The sequence below is a fragment of the Vicugna pacos genome, chromosome 1 (assembly GCF_048564905.1).
Source record: "Vicugna pacos chromosome 1, VicPac4, whole genome shotgun sequence".
NCBI classification, from domain to species: Eukaryota; Metazoa; Chordata; class Mammalia; order Artiodactyla; family Camelidae; genus Vicugna; species Vicugna pacos.
The window spans coordinates 85,430,055-85,444,149 of record NC_132987.1 but is presented as its reverse complement, the minus strand read 5'-3'; the positions used below and the strand labels follow the sequence as shown (position 1 = coordinate 85,444,149).

The 14,095-nt window shown below is 34.7% G+C and overlaps 1 protein-coding gene across 1 annotated transcript in view; it reads left to right on the top strand.

Annotated features, from left to right (window-relative positions):
* EPHA6 (EPH receptor A6) overlaps nucleotides 1-14,095 on the top strand; it is a 724,129-nt gene that overhangs the window by 623,752 nt on the left and 86,282 nt on the right. The window contains exon 14 of the mRNA XM_072966895.1: nucleotides 7,898-8,107. Coding sequence (XP_072822996.1) covers nucleotides 7,898-8,107 — 210 coding nt within the window. The remainder of the gene's footprint in view (nucleotides 1-7,897; nucleotides 8,108-14,095) is intronic.

The following is a 14,095-nucleotide window of genomic DNA, read 5'->3' as shown; positions in this document are numbered from 1 at the left end:
TAGACTAAAGAGCAATTAGGAACACAGAGGTCCACTCCTTTCTGTTGTTGCGGCTCTTCATAGATTCTCATCTTCTGTGTCTTAAGAAACCAATGTGTTTTTTTCAACATGCAGTTTTCTCACAATAGCCCTCAAGCAACACAGAAGTAAGGGGATGAGAAGTTTACAAAGTGTCCACTGTTTGTATACTTCAATCATGAGTAAACCACGTAGTAAATTAGCACATTTCCTGCGTACATATTATAGCTCAAATCAGTGTTTTGGAAATAATAATTTTACAGCCCTGCAGCTAACCCTTCTACTGTTGTCATTCTGTTCTGAAAGGCTGTTGCCATTTTTTACAACTCATAGTTAGTAAACCAAAAAGTCTTTTGGCATACATATGAACCAAACTTCCATTGCTTCATTTTACAGCATAATTGTCATTATCTAATAGTGTTTATTGCACCAGATTTGTGAGGAATATGGAAGTTGATTTATTTATTATAGGTAACCAAGACACTGCATAGTGAATTGAATTCTCTGTAAATGTTTATTAAATGATGATGTGAGATTTTTATCAACTCTACTCTAGAATAGCAGCTTATCATCTGCTAGGTATAGTATTTTTTATCACTCATATTTAATGTTTTCAGGACTGTGAGTCACCACAGTAATCATTTACTCTGTACAAAGGAGTACTGCACATTTTTCAACAAGAAAGTTTGAGGACAGTGATTTATATTGTGGCCCACAGACCTTTGATATTTTGTAAGGCTATTCTGTTGGTGGGCTCAACATTACTAAAATTCTCCAGTGATGACCTAGAAAGAAATATTGCAGACATCTGTATAATCTAGTTAGTCCCCTTTTCCTCACTCTGCAGCAGAAATGTAAGAATCTGGTGGTCATAATCTGAGTCAAACCAGAGTCTTGCCCTCAGAAGTGAAGATGCCTGAAGTACAGTCAATATTTCTCATTTACTCATCATTTCCTCAGAGAATCTCTTATAGTAAACCTAAATTTCCATGAAAAATGCTCAAAGAAAATATCCTACTACTGACTAAAAACTTAAAGTCCTTTACTCCATTAAGAGAAAAATAAATTCAGTTCAGTTTAATCCAGTGACTATCCGTTGAATATCTCCTGAGTGTCAGGCATGGTACTAGATCTGGAGATTTTGAAGACGAACAAGACAAGGAATGTTTATTTCCTGAAATGAGATTATGTTTAAGCCAGTGGGGGAGTGAGAGAGAAAGACAGATACGCATTTGGTTTTAGCCAGTTCTGTTGTAGGCAGGATGCTTTGAGAGCAAGGAGAGACAGTTGGTCCTACTTTATTCCTCCATTTTTCTGACCAGTCACCCCCATCCTTCCAATCTATTGCAGGTCCCACTGGCTGTGCCTCTAAAATAGATCTCAAATCTGACTCAAGCCACTAGTTTCTCTGTCGTGTTACTCTAATAGCTTCCAAATTGATCTCTCTGCTTCCTTTTTCCATACACAAGTCAGAGTATATCACTCCCCAGTGAAAATTCTTCTCTGACTTCTCATTACTTTTAGAATAGATTTCAAACGCTTTACCGTGGCTTACAAGGCCCTACCTGATTCTGCCTCTGTACACCTCTCCGGGCTCCTTCTCCCTCTTCCTCAGCAAGCTCCAGCCTCCCAGGCTTTCAAGTCTCGCACATGCCAAGTTCATTCCTGTCTTAAGCCCTTTGTACATGCTGGGAACTAGTCCCAGGCTCCATTATGTCTTTCTCTTTCATATCATTCATTTTATTGATTTTATATTACATTGTAAAGTATCACATTTATTTTTCAAATATTTATTTTCTGTCTCCCTGCCTCCAACTAAATATAGTTACAGCCAGAGCAGACACCTTTCTCTTTTGTTCCCACTTTCACTCTAGCCATTAGAGCAATGACTGGCCCATGGTAGATGTTAAATGAGTCTTGTTTGAATGAGTGACCTTGGGGATTCATCAAGGATCTCCTAGAAGAGATGATACTGATCATGAAAAGCTTAGGTGACAAAAGACTGGAAGGGCATTCCTGGGAGAGGGAACCATATAAACAAACCACCTTAGACATGAAATAACATGTTGTAGGGATGAATTAAATACACATACACAAAAGTTGAATCAGAATAGGATATGAGACTAGAGATAAAAGCAAAGGTCATGCCTTTATATTGAATACTATATTTTATTCTGTCTTTGAAGGTCTCTGAAGGGTTTTCAGCAAATGAATGAGAGGTTAATCTCTGTGTTTCCAGAAATTTTGAATGTATTTGTTTAAAATAACCCAAAACATTGTTAGACAATAATGTGATGACTTCAGGACAACATAGCACTCAAATCCTACATTTGCCCTGAGCACAGACTAAGTACTTGAGCTCAACCTAAGATGAATGGACACCAAGAAGTTTAAAGTATTTGTGGGGCACAACCATAAGTCAGGATTTTGAAAGCCATTGTTAACAGCTATCATTACTGTGGGGGCACAATGCGGCATGCCAGTGACTGCTGAGATCTGATGGACGTTGTGCTCCAGGGTCTGAGAGAGAGAATCTGGTGGAGCTCTGTGGTTTTGGAAGTAGCAGGCATTATTATGTATAGCTCTCAGAAGCCACCTTCCCATCAGACTCACCCTCTCTGTCACTTAGAGGTTAAGCTCCATGTTTCTCAGCAGTCAGGTTGAGAGAGCAAAGAAAAAGAATGAAGACAAACTGAATTTCAGTCACTAAGCTCTGAGATGCAGTGTGTAAATATGCCACATTCGCTCTCTTTCGTTTGAATCTGCCTTCCTGGGAAAAAAAAACATATGTCATAAAAAAAATTCAGTTTCTTTTTGATTAATCTCTAGAAGGCAGCCCAAAGATATTAAATCTCAGAGCTCTCACTTTTTTCCTCCTCCCCTCATAAACAATTCAATTCAATTGGAATTAATATTTATTGAGTGCTGACACCAGGCATGGCAGTATAGTAGATGCTGTGATAGAACTGCTACAAAAAAAACAGGAGAAAACCAGTGTCCTACCTTGAAAAAAAGAGAAAGCAGTCTTTTTTCTTCAAGGCAATAGGAATAATGTAGCAACAGCAACCAGTGCACTACAAGATAATATTAAAGGTTATTTAATTCAGTCACCGTTTATTAACCATTCACCATATTCAAGAAAACCAATATATCCTAAACCACACTTAAGGAGGCTATGTTGACAAGGACTAGAAAGAGGAATGTAGATTTTGTTTGAAGGAGGGAGCTGCACCATTTGTCGAGAAACAGATTTTTGCCATACCTCATGTGTGAATAAGTGGGACTATTCTCTCAGCCAGATGTAGATAAATAGACCCTCATTTGTTGGCTTATCTGGAGTGTTCTTATTTGTCTGTTTGTTGTTTGTTTTGGTTTAATGGTCTCAAAGTTCTTTTATACTTTGCTTTATTAAGCTAAATTTTGCTGCCCAAACCAGCTCAGACTGAGTCATTATGGCAAACTTTGGGCCAGCTATTTTTTAGATAACTCCTATTAATAATACAAGTTCTAGGTTTACAAATGTTAACCACTATATATAAAAATAGATTTTTGAAAAAGTTCTTCTGTATAGCACAGGGAACTATATTCAATATCTTATAATAAACTTTAATGAAAAAGAATATGAAAATGAATATATGTATATATATCCATGACTGGGGCATTGTGCTGTACATCAGAAATTGACACATTGTAATTATACTTCATTAAAAAAAAGACTTACTGTAAAACTATAGTCATCAAGACAGTGTGGTATGGGTGAAAGAATAGACAAATGGAATAATGGAACAGAATAAAGAGACTGTGATAAACATTGTCAACTGGTCTTTGACAATGGAACAAAATAGTTTTTTCAACAAATGGTGCTGTAACAATTGGACATCCACATGTTAAAAAAAAAATCCAGACACAGAACGTTACACCCTTCACAAAAATTAACTCAAAATAAATCACAAATCTAAATGTGAAATGCAAAATCATTAAACTCCCAGGAGACAATATAGGAGAAAACCTAGATGACATTGGATATGGCAAGGACTTTTTAGATACAACACCAAAGGCACCATACAAGAAAGAAATTATTGATAAGCTGGAGTTACAAGGATGTAATGTACAGTGCAGAAAATATAGTCAGTATTTCTAATAACTTTCAGGGAGTGTAATCTATAAAAATATTGAATTACTATGTTGTACACCTGAAACTAATATAATATTGTAAATCAACTATACTTCAATTTTTCTTTTAAAAAAAGCAAGCTAAAAGAAAACCAAAGACAATGGAAAGAAAAAAAATAATGAAAAGGCTGAAGACTTTAACAGGCACCTCACAATAGAAGACATATAGATAGCAAATAAGCATATGAAAAGATTCTCCTCATCATAAGTCATCAGGGAAATGCAAATTAAAATTAGATACCACTATGCTTCTATTAGAATAGCCAAAATCAGTAACGCTGACAACATCAAATTGTGATGAGGATGTAGAGCAATAAGAACTCTCCTTCATTGCTGGTGGGAATGCAAAATGGTACAGCCACTTTGGAAGACAGTTTGGCAGTTTTTTACAAAACTAAACATACTCTTACCATATGATCCAGCTATTTCCCTCCTTGGTATTTTCCCAAAGGAGTTAAAACTTATGTCCACATAAAAGCCTGCAGCTATAAGCTGCTATAAACATGCTATAAACAGGGATATTTATAGCAGCTTTATAATTGCCAAAACTTAGAAGAAACCAAGATGTCCTTCAGTAGGTGAATGGGTAAATAAACTGCACACCCAGACAGTGGAATATTATTCAGCACTAAAATATTGAGCTCTCAAGCCATGAAAATGCATGGAGGAACCTTAAATGCATATTACTAAGTAAAAGAAGTCAATCTGGAAAGGCTACATACTGATTCTGACTATATGACGTTCTGGAAAAGATAAAACTATGGAGACCATAAAAAGGTCAGTGGTTGCCAGAGGGCTTAGTGGGGAGGGGTGATGAATAGGTGGAACACAGGATTTTTAGAGCAGTGAAAATACTGTTATTGATATATGATATTATACATATGTAGCACATGATACTGTAACACTGAGTACATGTCATTATAAACTTGTCCAAACCCATAGAATGTACACCACCAAGAATGAACCTTAATGTTCAAACCATGGAATTTGGGTGATTATGATTTGTCATTGTAGGTTGGTTTATGAGTTGTAACAAATGTACCATTCTGACAAAGGATGTAGGGAGGTGATGCATGTGTAGGGGCAGAAGAGATATGGGAAATCTCTGTACCTTCCTCTTAATTCTGCCATGAACCTAAAATTGCTCTTAAAAAATGAAGTCTTTTTTTTTTAAAGAAATAACTTGGTCTTTGTACAACCCTCAGAACAAGATAGGAAATTTAATTTTAAGTAACTACTTCTCTTCATGACCTAGGAGTTTGTGTTGCCAATTGATTTCTTAGGAAAATGAGAGGAGAGTTTTCTGACTTGTTAAAATTACAAAGACTACATATAAGTTTTTATTAAATAATAACTATTATTAAAATAAATGGACTGCACCATGTGTTCTGTATGTGATTCTCACTACGATACTGAGTTAGATTACTCTATTCTCATACAGATAAGAAAACTGAGACACTCTTTTATTGTTTTCAGATCACCCATTAATACTGTCTACTATACAGAAATTATGCATTGACAAGAACTGTGATACTAGGCAACTTCAATTACTAATATGTAAAGGAAACATCTCTTCAAACTTAGTGTAATCCTTTCTAGGCCCAAAGAATTTATGCTTTCAGTTCTACTCAAAGGCTTTGAGATTCCTAATAGGGGAGAGGTAGGTATCTAATGATAGAAAAGGCAGATCTCATCCAACAGTGAACTGTCTAGGAAGACAGAGTGGAAACATAAAGAGCTAATAACACCAGAGATTTTCTTTGTAAGGTTATCTTTCATACATTAAGTATACAGAAGAGCCTGCTTAAATGGATATGCTTGTTGTAGAATCTTTCTTTTAAGAGGGGGTTCTTTTCCTTACTCTGCACTTCAGTTGGGAAATACTGTCAGAGAGCTATCAGGGAGATAAGTTGATATAGTAAGACAAAGTTCATCTTGTTTGCAGTATGAGCTTATTCTTTTAACTGACCAATGAGTCATCATTGTACAGGAAACTGTCACTGTGCTATGGTCAGATCATCCCTGTGTTTAAGCTACTCTACAATTTTAAGTCATACATCCATGAAAACTGCTCTAACTTTGCAAATTTTAAGATACTCTTAATGTATGCTTCTCCCACACTGTATAAAGTAATAAAGTCCTCTAGTGTCTTACTAGATATTAATTTTTAATATCATTCGTAAATAAACGTTACCTGATGTGTAAAACCAGCTTGAGAATCTTTTGTGTTTCTCTATAACCCCATTAATGACAAAAAAATCTCCAAATAACTAAGTAGAATATGCATTATTTTCAAACTTAAACTATTTTTATTTTCGTTTTCTCTACTACCTGTATTATTGCACTATTTGTATCTAGTCTTATTGGTATGCACACCTTACATAATGACAATTGGAAAATTTTCCTTTTTAAAAAAATCATTTTTATATAGAAAACAAACTTATGGTTACCAAATGAAAGAGTAAAGGGGTGAGGGACAAATTGGGGGAATGGGATTAATAGATACAAACTACTGTATATAAAATAGGTAATCAACAAGGGAATGCTGTATACCATCATCTTGTAATGACCTATACTGGTATCTGACTTGCTAAAATACTAAATCACTATGCTGTACATCTCACACTAACACAATATTGTAAATCAGTTGTACCTAAGTTTAAAAATATATTATTTTTAAATCAAAGGGAGGGGCATAAGTAGTCAAGGGATTGATTACTACATACCAGTGCTGTTGTTGGCTTGTTAATTCATATGATTTCTTATAATTTTCCCAGCTGGAAGCTAAAATAGGGCTGTTTCAGTCAGTTGCCAACACCTTTCTTTCCATTTGTTCTGGACAGTTGTCCCTGTGTGTCATGGGAGATTTGTTCTAGGACCCACCCCAGGTACAGTAATACGCAGGTGCTTCCGTGCCTTAGTCAGCCCCGTGTATCTGCAGATTCTGCATCCTCAGATAACAACCAACTGAGGATCATAAACATTGTATTGTACATGGTCTGCGGTTGGTGGAGGCCGTGGATGTGGAGGGCCAGCTGTGTATTTACTGAAAAAGTTAAGATATAAGTGGACCTGCGAGGTTCAAACCTATGTTGTTCAAGGGTCAACTGTATAAGGAAAGAATGGAAAAATCCAGTTATTTGCTGTTGGCATGTGTTTTTTTTTCCCTCATTCTCCTACAACTTTCCTAAACTTGTTCTGTTTATGCAATTTTTCTTTTTCTCTGAGTGATCAGTTTTCACCATATTTCCAGTTATTACACAGCTTTCATCCAATCCTAGGGTTTGCTGCCCTTCTGCCCACCTGTACAGCTGGTTGGGAGCTCGCTACTATGGAAAGTGAATTCTCTTTTCTCGGTAGTCATTGCTGTTACCCTCCTTGACTTTCATTCCCTTTTGTCATTTAAAGTTTTTGAAATCATTTTTTTTTCTGGAAGTTGATTTGGTTGATTCTCCTCTATCCTTTGTCCTCCTTCATCACTTCAAGCTAGATTTTGCTTTCCTTTAAATCTCAAACAGATTTTTACCCTTGGTTATGAAGATAGTCGATGATCGGCAAACTTGATGCTTATATTCATTGGATCCAGTAAAATAAATTCAAGATTTTTATTTAATACTGTTCACACACATACACACACACAGCTTGCATGCATGCACATACACTACAATAAAGAAAATCTATGTAAATAATTGTGGTTCTCTTTCAGAAACATGATGGCCACTTCACAGTCATCCAGTTGGTTGGGATGCTCCGAGGCATTGCATCAGGAATGAAGTATCTTTCTGATATGGGTTATGTTCACCGAGATCTAGCAGCCAGGAATATACTGGTCAACAGCAACTTAGTATGCAAAGTGTCTGACTTTGGTCTCTCCCGGGTGCTAGAAGATGATCCAGAAGCTGCTTATACGACAACTGTAAGTTTGCACACCCTTTTCCAATATAGTTTGTTTACTTGTATTGCTGGTAATGTCATTAGAGTAATCCTGGCTTTGTCTTCCTAATTTTCTGCTCTCATTCATCATTTTCTCAATTTAACAACTTTATCTAATTGAGAAGTATTCGTTTTATCTGAGTGTGTGGTTTAAAAAGAATTGGTATATTTGACTGTTTTCTTTCTTCCACTGTGTGGGGACTGTCACATCATGCTTGAGGTCTATGTCATGACAGCGCTCACAAAAATCTGCCTTCACCTGAGGTATTTTTGATGCATCGATAATTATCTTCTTTACATGGCATTTTGTACAGGCCAGTGGTGCCATCAATTAAGTCAGTGATAGTGAAAAAATAGTGGTTATAAAATGATAATTTCTTTCTCATAGCAAATGTTATGGAATGATCTGATCATGCTTAAAAATGAACAACATAGGTTTCTCTGGAGACATAGGAATACACTTTAAACCTTTTTCTGAATGGTAATTGGGGAATATATGACCAGCAATCGAAGGTAAAACTTTAGAATCAAACTATCCTCTGTAAATTATATGATCTCAACTTAACTCATGAACCAATTTATTCCACTCATCTCTTTGATTATTATTTCAAGGAGTTAAGCCTCAAAGTCTCTCTTCACCTGTCAAAAAGCTTCACCATTATTCTTTTTTTAAACAAAACTCTCACCATTGACTCATTTGATAGTCTGCTTCAATGAAAAGTAAGTCAGTAAAACTAATCCAAGATGTTTTTATTCTCTTCTGTTTTTCTGATTTTACACATTACTTTAAAAGAGGCAAATCTTTTAATTAATTCTCTTTTATTTCATTTTCTATGAGATTTTTTGAAACTTCACTGTATTCAACTGCTCTAGAATGGATGAAAGTTTAATATTAGGCAAAAAACATCTTATGCCCTTACTATGTTTGCTTTGAAAAATCTTTTATATTAATTTATTGATGATATTTTCATGATTTTCTCCAAGAAAGAAATACAATTCTAAGGAAGATAAATTAATTTCTCGGAGTCTAATATATAAGGTATAAGATCTATTGATCTTTTAATTTGACCAAAAAGCTTCATAAAAATAAAAATCTGTCAAATTTTAAACTAAATTGTTCATTTTAGAAAAAGGATTGTTTTCAATTCGATTGGAAAACATCATAATTATTTTCTTTTTTCTCAAAGTTTTTATTTTCTCCTCTTTTATTTTTTATAAATGTAATACTTGAAGCAACTTTTCGAGTTATAGAGCAATTCATGTAGGATTTTTCCATTATGTGTATTATTTCCAACCTTAGAAAATAATGTTTAAAGTTATTATGTAAGTATCATAAAACACAAAGTTTGTAAAAATTGCAACAAATACAATCTACTAAAAGAACAAAATAAGATAGGAAATAATGAATAGTACAGGAAGTAACTACGAGGCTCCTTGGTGTATACCTATATAGATACACTTGAAATCCTTTATTAAATATTTTAACTGCTTTTTTAAAATGGGAAGCTCATAACTAAATTTAAAATACTAATAAAATTGGCAGGGTAACCCAAATCTTGAAGCATATATAGATTTTGTTGGGTCAGATTTGACATCCAGATTCCAGACATTTTCAGTCATATATGATTATAGAAACAGACAGGCCTGGAACAGTGCTGTCTTAATTTAAATATGACTATTGAATTAAACATCAAATTAGGTAACCAGAGAATAAGACTCCAAAAAATACCCCTAAAAAGCTATAGATTCTATCTCGATTAAGAAATAAGTCTCTGATTTTGAGGTATCAATCAAATGGTAAATAATGTAACCAAGTACTTAAAAAAAACACTCAGAAATATCTAACTGCTCAAAGGATCCTGGGGTGCAAAATATCATACACTGATTACTTGACTTTCTAATAAGCATGGACATTCATCTTGCCTTCAAAGAGCTTCTTCCCCTTTGACTAGGTAGACAGACTCATGTTTCTTTGCTATTCAGTGCATTAAGTATTGTTGTAAGGCTCTGTAAAAGAAATGTGGAAGTTTCAGAAAACAAAGGTCTGGGGAAAGCATCACAAAAAAACATAAAATTTGAACCAAATACTAAAAGATTTCATTAGGCAGACAGTTGAAGAAAAGGTCCAGATAGAGGAAACAGAGAAAAAGACACGGCAATTTGAGGAAGTGGATGGGCATATTGATGCAAATGTGAACAGTTTGGAATGAGGGTGAAAAGCAGATGGGCCAGGTTTCTTAGGAATAATTGTGAAGGTAGTGAGATGACAATTCAAGAAATTTGAAGGTTTTTCTATAGTAATGAAGAGACAGAAATCGATAGATTTAAATAGAAAAATAATAAAATACATGCATGTTTTAGTAAGTATTATTGAAACAGTGTCAAGGAAGGCTTGAAGGACAGGAGGACTGGTAACAGAGAATAGTTAGGGCCTTATTGCTGTAGACCATAAAGGTCATATGGCTTTAATAAGGACAGTGGTATTTGGAATAAAGAGGGTAGAAAATTGAAAATTTTCATGAATGTACAATTTACATGGCTCAGTAACTAACTAGATACAAATTATAAAGATGAAGAAGGATTTAAAGATAACACCAATATTTCTAGATTGAACAACTAGTTGACTGGAGATGTTTTATTAATCAAGACAAGAGTTCCTGTTAGCAATGGCTTAGCTAATAGCATTAAATTACAAAGCAAAATTATAACAAAAGGTTACAGGTACTCTGTCTCAAACTCAACAAGATAATGCCTGATTGAACTTTGTCATTCTGTTGCAATTCTGTATAAAAATTTTAGGATTTCATGTAAATGTACTTTTTCTAGTTCCTGTTAAAAGGAATGAGATAGTTACAAAACTTGACTGCCTGGTGAATATATGCCTCAATACAAGCAAACCCTACAAAATAAAATACTGAAGAAGAATGGTCATTTATATAAAAATGATTCTTTGCTTTATAAAAACATTAACATGAAAATAAATAGCAAGCTCTCTTGATACATTTTTTTAAAGTATGATTCCATTTTTTAAAGTTTTAACTGTATATAACTTTCTTGAAACATATCTTTTACCTTAAATGATTCTGATCCTTTCTCTTGCTGTGTAAGTATAATTGCTATTTCCTTGTTTCTTTATACATGTTTTTATAATCTGCATCACAAAGGGTTTGGAGGAAAGGGAGGCTTTGTAAATGGTTTTAAAAACAGGAGAACATCATGGATAAAGTGTTTTTTTTTTTGTTTTTTGGGGGTTTTTTGGAATCTTCAAGAAAATAGTTCTTAAAACAGTATGCCCCATTGAAACTATCATTTCTGAGACAAAATAGGGGCAGAATAAATAGACATTTTCCATTAAGGTGACTTTGCCAATTTAGAGAGCACATATCACAGCAAAGAGCAGTAACAACTAGTTAAAAGACAGGCTGGAAAGATGGAGTGACCAGTATGACTCCAGTACTGGCTAATGTACTGAACTGGTCAGCATGTGGTAGGTGAGCAGAATGACCATTGGAACCAGACTGGCCAGACCAGAAAGGAATATGACAAGAAAGATTGCTCTGCCAACAATTAGTGAGTCCTTTAGTGCCCTATTCAGAAGACCTATGCATGTAATATATGAAAATGTATTGTCTACACTCTAAAATACACTAAAGTAAGTAAAAGGATGAGATTTACAAGTGGTCATAAGTAGAAATTTTAGTATTTCTTCCTGCAACTTAAGAGTGTTTTTGCATTTCCCACTTCAAGTCTAAGACAATTCATTCAGCATGTATTCAACACAGTTGATTATGGAGCTACCATGTTTAAAGGCTCTGTTCCTTGGAAGGCCAATTACCAAAAATAAAAGGATTCTTGAGAATAGATGGCTGTACGGAGGGAGAACCAAGAGTAACCAAACAAATGAAGCGTAATAAAACCAATAGATGTGTGGACACCAAGAGTGGGCAGTGCAGCATGAAAAGCAACAGAAGTAGCAGATTTTCTTGGTAAGCCTTGTAATAAAATACATCAAGCCTTTGCAAAGGGACCTTAAGTACTGATGGCATGAAAACCAAGAAGTATGCATTGTGGGGAAAAAAAGGCACAAAAATAGAACCTAGAGAAGGCCTGAGAGGCCTTGCTTTTACGTGACAGTTCTGTGCAGAGCCTACCAGGCACACAGGGAAGGGAGACTGGTGAATGATTATGAACCACATCTAACAATACATATACAATCAGTGATATGTGGCTAACAATCTGCACGGAATTTACTGAGTTTGGACTGTTCTCATTTGATTATATGGTCTCCTTTCTGGTTATGATTTAAGTGCTAGGAAATCTTTTCCTTTACTGAATCTGACACACATTCACGTGGACAATTGTTTTACACCCAGTTCCAGAGAAGGGACTCTCTCTCATTTGACTATTACTAAGCAACCAGTCTTAAACTTACACTGAAAATGTTAAGCCTCTTTTCTCTCAGTTATGGAAATGAGATTTACCAAAAAAGAACATTAAAAGATAAATTATGGCACACTCTTACCTGTTTTAAGAAATAAGTTGTATTTAAAATACATATAATGGCAGTTGCTGTTCAGAATTTTTTTTAATTATAAAGAGTAACCCTATTTCTTATATTTTAAAGATCAAAACAAAATGAGTCATTTTATCACAATATTTGCTAAAAATTATAAAATTCCTTGATTCTAACTTTCCATTATGTTTATTTTGTGTTACCCAAGATAAATTTTGCTTTTTTTCTTTCTTAGTTGGCAGCATGTTACTTATAAGAAAGCACTTATTTCCGTATTAGTACTTTCTTAGTTGAAGTACAAAGTCTCCTTATTGACCACACATAATCTGCAAAATCACACTTATGTTGACATCTTAATTCTATTTACTTTGCATTCATAAGACTTCTCCAACTCTTCACCTCCCCTAGTCCACATAAGATATGAGGGAAGTCAATCTAAGGAAACACAATCTATACCCAACATGGAGATAATTATAGCAAATAATGGAGCAGCATAAGGGGCATTTTTTCCATGTATGTTCTGAAGTTGAGGGAAGATCCTCCTTTGCTAATTCAAATGTTTCTAAATTAGCTTGACTTTTTGACATGAATTTTTAAATCTTGGGACACGTCCAGCTTTAAGAATAAGTATTTTTAATAAAAGTGTGATAAAAGTTATTTTGGATCTTAACTATTCTGCCTTTAAGTGCTTTAATTTACTTTGTTAACGGTTGAGATTTGCCTGGAGATGATACTTAACCAGCTAGTAAAACATACACAGAATTTTCGCTCATTTCTGTCTCTTTTAAATAAAAGAATCACTGTAAAAAGTTACACAGTAAGAATTTTTTAAAATACTGTCCATCAAGTCATTGACGGTAGAGGTGACACTGTGATAAGATACACCACGTGGTAGAAGGCATCTTACACTAAGTCTGCATAGGTAAACCAGGGCCAGACTGAAGAATGACTTTTACTTCAGTTGTTCCTTAAGATTTAACCAAGCAGAAAATGGAAGTGATATGACAGCTTCGGGCACAAAAGCAGACGCTGGGGTAGAGGACTGTGAAACCTATGAGCCCCCCAAAAGCTACATATCATTAGCATAAATGGAATATAAGAGTAGTCTTCTGCACAGAATTCAATGAAAAATTCAGGTAAAGGAAATGACAGTTTCTTCTAGGCAAATGTAATTCAGCAGCCTGAATTTAAAGGAAAAAAGTGAGAAAAATAGCAGTGTTATCAGAAGGCTGTAATGTGAAGATTTAAGTAACTTCTTTTTCAATAAAAAGATGGCGAACAAATAAACCTTGGAAGAATGAAAAACAGTAAAATCCTGGCTTGATAAACCAAATTCATCTCTGAGAAGGGAGCTGCTCCATTTGGGGAAAACAACAACATGATTCTTCTCAAAAAACAGTTCTCACTTGACAGATACTATGATAGCAGTCAGTCAAACTCAGTCACATATATAGACCA